Genomic DNA, 12147 nt, shown 5'->3' on the forward strand with positions numbered 1-12147 from the left:
AAAACAAGTTTTGTTGATATTTTTAAGCACAGGTTTAAGGGCCTTCAATTTTTTGATAACTTGGAACATCTTAGTGCCCCTAACTTGCCTCTGCCACACATCATCCAATGATGCTTTAAAAATCTCATATTGGCCCCACATATTGAAGTATTTGAAGCACTTCTTACCCTGCAACCCACTCTTTCTATCAGATAAAGTACAAGGAGAGTGGTCAAAAAGACCAGGGGGGTGGAAATGAGCCCAGTAGTCACCAAATTCTTCAATCCACTCCAAATTGCCCATAGCTCTATCAAGTCTACTATAGACTCTATCCACAGGATCCTGTTTATTAGACCATGTGAATAATGCCCCAGTAGCTTGGATATCCTCCATACAGCAAATGGATACACAGACCTGAAACTGTTGCATCTCAACTTTAGTAGAATTACCTCCTAGTCTTTCAACTGGTGACAAAACAGCATTAAAGTCCCCAAGCCAAAGCCAAGGAATGCTACAAGAACTAGCAACATTTTTAAGCACATTCCATAAAACTTGCCTCTCAGAAACATCATTATGTGCATAAATCATAGTCAACAAAAACTCCTTATGATCCATGATAGAGGTCACCCTCATATGTATGTATTGAGCCCCATACTCCAGGAATTGAATTGAGAAACAGTCAGGTTTCCATAACACCCATATCCTTCCTCCTTTATGCCAGCTACAATTGGTTGAAATACTCCACCCATCACATAGAGTAGTTGGTCTCTTTAACAAATTACTAGGTTTTATTTTAGTTTCTAATAACCCAAACAAGCCCACACCATTATTTTGCATAAACCATTTAACTATCTTCTGTTTATTCATATCATTTAATCCCCTAACATTCCAAAACCCCATACTATGCATTTAAACCAGTGAGGGGGGTGGGGGATCCTTACCACTCTGGCCTACACTCCCCTGTGGTGTAGCCAGTTTGTTCAATGCCTCAATGAAAGTGAAGGGACCTGCACTGCCAGTCCCCCTAGCACCCACAGGCCTACCTTGCTTATTCATTCTCATTATAGTCCTAGCTGGAGTTGATTTGATAGTACGAGCAAAGGAGGAAACACTTCAGGAGTGAATATCTGGTCCTAAGGTTCAGTCACAATAGGTTTGACAGGAACCTTCTGAACCACTCTCTACACCTTCTGAGTTTTCTGGGTCTCCTTAACTCTTGGTTTATGAGTTTTCCAACACTTCTCCTTAACATGGCCCATACCCTTGCACACGCTACAGGTAACAGGCAACCATTCATACTCAACCCTAACATCCACCACTTTCCCAGTTTCATCTAGGAATTTCACTGTATCAGGTAGGTTCTGGTCAACCTGCAACTCAACCATAACCCTAGCCTGACTCAGACGAGTACGCTCTTCAGTGGCCTTATCCTTCTTCACAAAGTTACCCACCAGACCTGCAATTTTTGGGAGACAGTCCCCCCAAAATTTGAGAGGGATTCCCGCCATTTTAATCCAAACAGGCACTACATCCACTTTCGCCTTAACCAAATCAGCATCAACACTCCATGGCTTTATAACGATAGGTTTGTTATCAAACATATAGTATCCAGAAGATAACAAAGCCTCCTTACATTCAGAGGACTGTAGACGCACCAAAAAAATACCATTATCCATAAACGAGACCATATCAACTTTAAACTCCTTCCAAACTTGATAAACATAATCCTCAATTATTTCCCATGGAGGGTTAGCACCAAGGATATAACAATAGACAGAGTTTTGCCAGAATTCTACCTCTTTATGAATATCCGCCTGTGAAAACTGCAGCATATCCCCAGTCTCAGTCTCCTCTGCTATGGGCTCTATAATAGGGATATCCTTGCCACCCTTCCTTAACGACCACCCACTAGGAACCTCAGAGACATCACCCAAATTGAGAATCGGAATCCCATTCAGCTCTCCCAAAGTTTTCGACTTTCGTGCATCCGCTGAAACAGGACCCTTATCCCTGGGAACCTGACTCTGCTTCTTACTCGTAGAGGAAGCAGCACCAGACTCCTTATTAGTATTCGAAGATTTTTTAGATTGTTGTAGTTTGTTTTGAGTACTAGATGAAGCTAAAGAAGAGGACTGATTATCGCTAAATGTCATAACCGCCATTGTTGAGTGTTGTAAGCGGCTTAGAATTTTAGGTCATGAAAATCAGAGAAAATCGCTTTCTCTCTCTATCTCTAAGCATTCTTTTTTTCTATTGTGGTATTTTTAAAAAAAATATACACAAATTCCATTTAAACAATAAAGTTATATACTGATACTTATTACAAGCCTAGTATCCTAATCCTCTCATGAGCGTATAAAGGCTTGAGTCCAAAAGCTTCCGAAGTCGGCTATACTTCACGTCTCACATAGGTGAATTCTTTTATCATGCACCTGCAAGTACATTTTTCCAAAAAATTCATTAAGAAGATAACACTTCATCCTTAACCCACAGCAGGTCCAAGTACATACCTTTCGGGACAAAACTTCGATGTACTTCAATCTTAAATAAAAGGCCTTCCACATTGAATTCTACCGCTAACATTGTATTAGAGGGGAATTGGGTATCCCAATACTTAAGGTTTAATGGACTTCAAACCCATCCCTAGAACCGATCTTTCAACTAAATGTTTTGCTAAACTTTTAGTTAAATGATCCGCAAGATTTTGTTGAGATCTTACAAAGTCTACCGAAATAACTCCATTGGAAATTAATTCTCGTACAGCGCTATGTCTTACTCCGAGATGCCTCGATTTCCCATTATATATTTGACTATAAGCTTTAGCCAAAGTTGCTGCACTATCACAATGGATTGATATTGGAGATATCGGTTTAGGCCATAGAGGTATTTCATATACCAAATTCTTAAGCCATTCCGCCTCTTTTCCTCTTTTGCCAAGGCTACAAATTTCGACTCCATAGTGGATGTCGTGATACATGTTTGCTTCTTGGAAGCCCAAGAAATGGCACCTCCCCCAAGCAAAAAGACCCAACCACTAGTTGAAGAATGATCTTCAATATTTGTAATCCAACTTGCATCCGAGTAGCCTTCTAACACCGAAGGATTCCCACTATAGGTTAATGCAAATTCTTTTGTACTCTTAAGATACTTTAAAACACGCATTACCGCGCTCCAATGATGACTACTTGGATTACTTGTGTATCTACTTAACCTTCCAACTGCATATGCAATATCCTATTCGAGTACTTGTCACAAAGATACATTAAACATCCTATGACTTGAGAATACTTCAATTGTGACAATGGTAATCCCGTATTAGGCATTAATTTTATGTTTGCCTCCATTGGTGAATAAGCAAAGACTGCTATTCTCACAATTAAACTTTTTAAGTACTTTCTCAATGTAATGAGATTGTGACAAGGATATGCCAAGATTAGTTCTTTTAATCTTAATTCCGAGAATCACATCCGCTATGCCCATGTCCTTCATAGCAAAACTTGATGATAAAAATGCCTTAGTAAGATCAACTTGCTTTTGATCCGTACCAAAAATTAACATATCATCAACATATAAACAAATGATGACACCATTACCGGAGTTATCAAATTTGCTATATACACATTTGTCCGATTGATTAAGTTTATAACCATTAGATAAGACAACTTCATCAAATTTATGATGCCATTGCTTTGGTGCTTGTTTAAGTCCGTATAAGGACTTCACCAACTTGCAAACCTTATGCTCTTGTCCGGGCATAATAAAACCTTCCGGTTGTTTCATGTAAATTTCTTCTTCCAATTCACCATGTAAAAACGTTGTTTTCACATCCATTTGATGTATTACCAAATTATGTATGGAAGCAATTGCTATTAATAACCTTATAGTAGAAATTCTAGCAACCGGTGCATAAGTATCGAAATAGTCTATTCCTTCTTTTTGTCTAAAGCCTTGAATAACTAATCGAGCTTTGAACTTGTCGATGGAGCCATCAACATGCATCTTTTTCTTAAAGATCCATCTACAACCTAAGGGTTTACATCCTTTTGGTAAATCAGAAAGAACCCATGTATTGTTTCCCATTATGGAATCCATTTCATCATTGATGGCTTCTTTCCAAAAAGCAACATCTTGTGATGTCATTGCCTCTTTAAATGTCTTAGGATCTTCATCTATATTGTAACAATAAGCATATTGAAGTCCTAGTTCATTCCTAGACCCTTCCACTAAATAAGTTTGGAAGTCCGGACCGAAGTCTTTTGCTTTTCTAGCTCTTTTACTTCTCCGAAGCTCGACCACTTGGGAGGGGTTGACCGAACTTTCTGACAAGTTGCTAGTATTATTATTAATATTTGGCACTAAGTCTTTAGGCCTTTTCATCGATGTAAATCTTTCTTCATCGAAAATTGCATCCCTTGATTCAATCACGGAATGAATCGCAATTGAATTATTAGGTTCTATTACATAGAATCTATATGCTTTTGAATGCATAGCATAACCAATGAATATACAATCTATTCCTTTTTCTCCCAAAGTTTTCCTTTTAGGATCGGGTAGTCTTACAACGGCCCGACATCCCCAAACCCTAAGATAACTTAGATTCGGCTTCTTTTTGTACCAAAGTTCATATGGGGTTATGTCATTCCGCTTGTTTGGCACTCTATTTAATAGATAACATGCGGTTAACACGGCTTCACCCCAAAAACCTTCACTCAAACCCGAGTATGATAGCATGGAATTCATCATCTTTTTTATAGTTCGATTTTTCCTTTCCGCTACACCATTTAATTGTGGTGTGTATGGAGGAGTAATTTCATGTATAATTCCACAATTTGCAAAGTACTTAGGATCCAAGTACTCACCACCTCGATCGGTTCGAAGTCTTTTAATCTTGCTAGATTTTTGCAATTCTACTTCATTTTTATAAGTGATAAATTTATCAAGAGCCTCATCTTTAGTATGCATTAAATAGACATAACAAAACCGGAAATAATCATCGATAAAAGTTCCCAAATACCTTTTATTTCCTAAAGATGGAGTAGAATGCAAGTCACATAAATCACTATGTATTAAATCTAGCATTTGTGATGTACTTATGATGTTTTTAAAAGGTTGTCTAGTAATTTTAGTAAGCATACATGTATCACATTTACGAGTTTGTAAATCAAATGGTGGAATTAAGTCATGTTTAGACATAAGAAGAAGTCGCTTATAATGAACATGTCCAAGCCTTGCATGCCATAAATTAGACGGAGATGTAGATGTAGAAACCATATACACACAATCATCTATTTTATTTATATTTAACATAAACATACCATTACAATAATAACCGAAACCTATAAATATTCCGGATTTTGATAATACATACTTATCCGATTCTATGACTTGTTTATAACCGGATTTATTTAATAATCCTCCCGATACTAAGTTTTTCCTTATATCGGGTACATATAATACATCTTTTAATACTACGGATTTTCCGGAACTAAATACTAAAGTAATATTTCCACGGCCTTGTATTTTTGCGGTTGATTCGTTGCCCATGTGAAGAATGGAACCGTCTTCTACCGGTACAAAATTTTTGAACCAAGAACGATTTTTGCAAACATGTCTTGTTGCACCTGAATCAATCCACCAAATTATTTCATCATCCTGCACATAATTTGCCTCATCAATAGATGTAACATAATTCTTACTAGAATTATTTTTAATACAAGTTAAAATATTACCTTGGCTAGTAGAAGCACCATGGTCCTTAGACCCTTGTCCGGTGCTTTTCCCCGAAATTTTCATTTTCTTCTTCCTTACTCGGCAATCCGCCTTAAAGTGTCCGGTTTTACCGCATATCCAACAAGCACTTTTTGGTTTCTTGTTCGGTTCATTATTAGTATCATTATAGGGTCGTTTCTTGCCTTTGCCTTTGTCCTTGTCCTTCCATTTAGAACTTTCCCTTTGTTCCACCATATTAATGGAGGAACCCTTAGCATCTACCTTTCCGGCAGATTTTTCATTTTCTTCAGCCCTAAGGCCTTCCTCGACTTGGAGACTTCGTCCAAGTTCACCCAAAGTCATGACTTCCTTTTTGTGTTTCAATTCATGTTTAAAATTTTTCCATGTCGGTGGTAATTTCTCAATAATACTAGACACTGACATATTCTCATTCATAGGCATATCATATTGAGAAAATCGATTAATTATATGAATTAATTCATTAAATTGTTCCGACACGGAACGGAATCGATCATCTTATAATTCATAAAACGACTTACCAAAAACTTGCTACTTGTGGCATCTTCATCCATATACCTTTTTTCCAATTGATCCCAAAGTAGAGTAGAAGATTCAACATGTTGATACATATCAAAAAGAGCGTTTGACATCCCATTCAATATATGTCCTCAACATATATAATCGTCATTTTCCCATTTTGCCTTCCTACGGAGTGCATCGATAGCTCGATCATCTTAGGTTCCGGAGGACACGGAGTAGTAATTACATATGCTACTTTTAGATGGGAAAGTTTGAAGTGCATCTTTTTCTGCCATCTACGAAAATCAATTCCTTCAAATTTCTTTAGTATTTCAAACTTGCTTTTTCCCTTCATATCATCCATGGCATACACACACTATTTTCACAAATACTTTCTAAGAATGCTAGATTGAGACGGTCGGATAATAATGTATGAAATAATAATTTTGTGTATGAAAGAAATTAGTGCTTGGATAATTGTAGAGTCGCAAGTGACTGCTCTCCTTAGAAAGTATTTCGCCCCTTACTTGCCTTAGGGAGACCGCGAAATCAATCGTAGGATAAAACTACAAAGTCCCTTTGATTTTTAGGCTAAAAAACAAAGAAGAACTTTAATGTTTTTGTTTGATTTGTAGAGAGTAGAAATCTGAAATTTTTGTTGTATATCTTTTTCTTTCACAAACTCCTTATATTTATAAGGGGCAATATACATGATACGAATTATCTATGAAAAGGCACGTACCTATTCAAGACCGACAACTTTTGGTGCGGAAAACATTCATTGAATTAAATAAATGCTTATATTTCGAATTGCCACTGTTTGACATTTTCGAAAGATGTATGCATGATTAGTCGGACAATTTTGTTCACTGACCAATTTAACCATTTGTTCATTAATTGGTGCATTAACCAATTCTATAACCATTTATTTCTTTTTCCGCTTTTTCCGTACATCCCGTTAACTCAATAATTGTTTATATATGAACATGTACTCCACACTCCCGATTCATATTGTAACGTTACGAGTTTCCGTATGATTCTACCACGATATCCAATTATACTTAAACGGCACGATGACACTTAAATCACCAACACTCTCCAATTACCAAACCCCACTATAATACTTTACCTTATTTTAATCTCTCTCCTTAATTTTAGTGCCCCCATGAATAGGGAGAATTATCTAGAATAGGAGGGAGTATTATATTTTCGGTGAGGATGATCAAGTAACTAATGAATAAGATTGTAGTCTACAATCTTTTTGCAACTTATATGACTCATAACTCATAAGAATGTAGTGGGAATTAGTGCATTCAAAAATCAAAATTCTCCCGAAGAGATATCACTTATCAGCCACTTGTTAATTAACCTCATATTATACACTAGATAAGGTGTAGACCAGCATAAAGCAATCTAAAGGCAACACATGACTCAAACAATGGCATCAATGTCAGGTTTACATGGCTCATCCCAACCTGTCTTTGAAGGGAGCCTTCAGCTAAGTGGCTCATTCCGCTTTGCCACACTGAACACCACCGGGGTAGACTTCCCTAGGACAGGACTGATCGTTAGAGGCCAGCAAGTTTCAGCGCAGACTAGAGAGAATAGCCGCCGTGCTGTGTTGGGCATGATTGTAGCTGGAGTCATTTCTGGTCCTTGTATTCAAACCCTTGTCACTGTGGCAGAGCAAATTCCAGATCGGCCTCCTCGACTGATGCCTGATAGTCTCCATAGTGCTCAGTCATATCGAGAATTATACTATTTTTACCCCATTTTTACTATCATTTGACTGGCTTTTACCTCAATCTGTCATCTAAAGATCTCTCTCCAAGAGCTCAGGGGTAAATTTTCCTGACAGCATCTGCAGTTTGAGTAGATTTTCCTGTCCAGCTACTTTTTCGTCTTTGGACTAAGCATGTCATGTTTTCCATAACTATATTTCGACTTCATAATATTCATAATTAGCACTTTGTAGATGTAAACTCAGACCAAGTATTGACTATGAGAACATTTTCTGGGTCTGTATCGGTCTGTCACAATCTTTTTGGAAATTTTCTGACCAATCACAGTATGGCAGGTGCTACAGCAGAACCTAATTCACCATTTACTTACCCCCTCTATTAACAACAGAAAGTGTTTTTGAATGAGCAATAAGGAAATTTGGAAAAAATGGTTGCTATAATGTGTTGTTTTTAATGTTTCATTGTTTTCTAATTTGAGCTCTACGGCTTTACTGTGTGTAGCCTCTTGGCTAATGCCTTGATAATATTCACCCAAAAACAATGAATATGTAAAGTTTTGCGTAAATTTGAATAGAATTACAATTTTAAGGCACTGAATCATCATTTCATTAACTAAAAAGAATTTATGCTGATCTCGATAATGGTTCATCGGAAAATACAGAGGATAATAAAATGGAGTATGTCAAGCAGGAAGAGAGGATGTGGGAAGAGGGTAAGGACCAGTAGGTCTTTGTTGCTTGTATATTCTATCCTCTTCGGCCGTGGCTGCTGTAGATCCGACATAATAAGCCACAAGGAACAATCCATGAATAAAGCACAAAATCCCACCTATGACGAACAAGTGCTTGTGTGAGAATCCGCATGATTGTCTTGATTGCGAGTTTGAGACTGTCCCTAGTACGAGCATTGGGAAGGCAATGAATAGTATGATCCTGCAATGTACCACATTGGAATAAATATCATGTTCCTTAGACTTGAGAATATGGAAACTGTTGAAAAGATATAGTGAAAATGTGGTACCAAGAGAAGATGAGGGAACCCCCGGCAATTTGTCTGTTAGAAGATGATCTCTCCCAGTCTTCCGCTGATCGTATGCAGACACACCCGCCAAGCACATTGGCAAAGACATGAGCTAATGCTAGTAGTATAGAAGCCGCCAGTCCAAGCCTGTAAGCGTCATAGCTCGGCTCCCTACACTCAAAAATCCACACTCGCATGTACTTTTCCTGCATAGTTCTGTTCAGTTAGTCTCATATAAAGACATATGATTAATAAGCAGGGAAAGGGGGATTGATTACCTTGTTTTGAGCCACTTGAGCTTGAATAGCTAGTATTCCAGCCACAATGTCCATGACCATGAGGAAGAGACAGACTAGAGGACCGATTTTATTCGCCATGCTGAATCTTGCCATTATTGCTTACGGCGGATTGATGGAGGTTATAGTTATGATTGAGCACTGTTTGATTGATTACAGATACTGTAGGCGGAGATGGGTGTGCACTTTTATAAGGTTGGAAGTCACAAGTATAGAGTCTTTGATAAGAAGTAGAGAATATAGAATCAAGATTGAGGAAAAAGTAGGCCATCTTCATTTTCTGAATTTAGGTGAAAGAAAAGTTTGATGATTGATTAGGTGTTTGTTGAGAAATGGAAATTCTGCAACTGTAAAAGGCTCTTTTGTCTTCTCAATTTTTGCTTTATTCCAAGTTTGCATATTCATCCATTCTTTCATTGTGTATGTTTTTAATGGTTTTGGATTCTTGGCATGGAGAGCAAGGAAAGCAGGGTATCAACAGCATGTAATGTGTGTTTTCTTCTTCTGAAAAATTAGTGTGTGAAACCGTCTTAAAATGTGAGACAAACCTCTTATATATAAAAACACTCATTTATTGATATGCAGCTCAATGGGGCTCAAACTCGAAATAGAATATAAGAATATGAGTATATATATGTTCTCACAAATGATGTACAGGTGTTAGAAAAGATTCTAGTTTAGTAATTGAAATGAACTCGATGACGATGCTATGACTTATCCCACCCGAACCCACAACATTCTAAAGTATACACAAACCGATATGGTTCTAATCTGAAGTGACCCAAAATGGCCTAACGTTACTGGTGGTACTGCAACCGAAATAATCCAATCCTAACCTGACCCGAATGACATGTCCGCATGTCTAACTTGAATAATCTAATGAGAAAATGATTCGGGTAGAACGGGTTTATGCAATCACTGTCAGTTTGTTCCATCCAAGGTGGTGTATTGATTTCATTGCATAAGATGAGTTAACAGTACATAGATATGTCCCTCCCAAAAGCCTCAACTTCAACGCACTCCACTCTTTTTACACACTTTTCTGACACTACTAATATTGTTCCCAAATGTTAGGAATTTGTGCCTTGAATTTGTGTCGAAGACGAATAAGCTAACGGAAGATGAAACCGTGTCACGTGCGAGTCGCATGAATTGCTGTGTAACATGAAGTTGGTTTTCGTCGGGTAAATGTGCTAGCGGAAGTCAACGCTTTGTGTTTTGTTTCTTGGAAATTTAGTGGGTGTAGGTCCCACTAGGAATTTCCTAGTTTTTGTTATACGGGAGTTTTAGGCGATTTGCATTAATTAGGAAATTAAGTATTTAATTTCCTATTAGTTTATTCTTTATTTAGTCTAGATATTTTATCTTGGGTGGAATAAGTATATAAAGACCCAAATTTTATTCTAGGTTAAAATTAAGAGAGAGATTTGAGAAAGACAATAAAGAGGTCAATTTGTGAGGTTCGTTCTGAAGAAGAAAACTCAGTTTATTCCGGGCTCTATTATAGGTGTTCGTCTGTCTTTGAAGATCGGAGGAGTTTGTTCAGATCTTGGTAGGCCTCAAGATTATTTGTCCTTCGTCTTATTGGGTAGTCTCTTTTGTTCCTTTGAGACTACTATATTTGTTGGTAGAATAGGGTATACTTTTGGCTCATATTGAGCGCGTGTGTACCGGTCTACTGTTGTACTATTTTCTCCACAATAGTGAAATTTGATCTCCTCGCAAGGTGGACGTAGCGTTATTTTCTTGGTGAACCACGTAAATCTTTGTGTCAACTTTATTTACATTCGTTATTTATTGTTCTTATCGCCTTATCAATTAACTGTTTGGGTAACGGGACGCCTCCGTTACAACAATTGGCACCAGAGCTAAGGTTTTGATTTGGGATCTGCTTCCGCGTTAGTTGTGTTTTAGGCGTTATTTGGGTTTCTTGATTTTCAGGTGAAAAGATGTCGTCTACGAATGTTTTGAATGTTGAAAAGTTCACTGGGAGAAATAGTTTTGGGCTGTGGCAGTTAAAGATGAGAGCTTTGCTTAGACAAAGAAGGCGCCCGGTCCGTTATCTCAAAGGCAAATTCAGTAGTAGTTCGTCGATGCAAAGAAAGACGCCAAAGACAGATGCAGATGTAGTCTTGGAGGAGAAGGCTCATTCTTTAATTCTGTTATGTTTAGCTGATCATGTTATGGTTGAGGTTGCCGATGAGGAAACTGCTATAGGTTTGTGGTTGAAGTTGGAATCTTTGTATATGACAAAGACTCTAACCAACAAGTTGCTTCTTAAGCAGCGTTTGTTTGGTCTTCGTATGCAAGAAGGTACGTCTCTCAAGGACCATCTAGACCGTCTTAACTCTATTTTACTTGATCTTCGTAATTTAGATGTTAAGGTAGATGATGAGGATGCTGCCTTGATTTTGTTAGTTTCTTTGCCAAATTCGTTTGAGACTTTTGTGGAGTCATTTGTTGTTGGTAAAGATTCTTTGACCCTAGAGGAAGTGAGGTCAGCGCTTCACACTAGGGATTTGCGCCGAGTAGCGTCTGGTGGTGTTGTAGACAGTAGTCCTGTAGGACTTGTTGTGAATTCAGAGGGTTCTAATAAGGGCAAAGTCTAAGGGTCCTCGTAAGAATGTCTGCAATTACTGCAAGGAACCCGGTCATTGGAAAAATCAGTGTCCTAAGTTGAAGGAAGCTGGTGTTTCTGCTGTTGCACAAAAGGTTGCTAAATACGATTCTGAGGAAGATTATGCTCTCGTTGTTGATGTTGTTCCACGTTCTTCGGATAATTGGATTTTGGACACGGGATGCGTTTATCATATGTGTCCTTTTAGGGAATGGTTTACTTCTTATGAAGCTTCGCATGGGGC

General features: G+C 37.9%; 2 protein-coding genes across 2 annotated transcripts; one reads left to right on the plus strand and one right to left on the minus strand.

Moving 5' to 3' along the window:
* The first annotated feature begins 7666 nt into the window (after window positions 1–7666).
* LOC141640201 (oxygen-evolving enhancer protein 3, chloroplastic-like) lies at window positions 7667–8017 on the plus strand. Its single transcript, XM_074449086.1, has one exon. It carries the CDS (start codon window positions 7667–7669, stop codon window positions 8015–8017), a length of 351 nt encoding a protein of 116 aa, XP_074305187.1.
* A 440-nt stretch (window positions 8018–8457) lies between these two features.
* Window positions 8458–9679, minus strand: LOC141642638 (protein DESIGUAL 2-like). The gene is made up of 3 exons (XM_074451493.1): window positions 9269–9679; window positions 8991–9196; window positions 8458–8902 (listed from the first exon to the last, which is right to left on the minus strand). The coding sequence occupies exons 1-3, from the start codon at window positions 9380–9382 to the stop codon at window positions 8653–8655; spliced, it is 570 nt and encodes a 189-aa protein (XP_074307594.1). The 5' UTR covers window positions 9383–9679; the 3' UTR covers window positions 8458–8652.
* Between the last annotated feature and the right edge of the window lie 2468 nt (window positions 9680–12147).

This window comes from Silene latifolia, chromosome 2, assembly GCF_048544455.1.
Source record: "Silene latifolia isolate original U9 population chromosome 2, ASM4854445v1, whole genome shotgun sequence".
NCBI lineage: Eukaryota > Viridiplantae > Streptophyta > Magnoliopsida > Caryophyllales > Caryophyllaceae > Silene > Silene latifolia.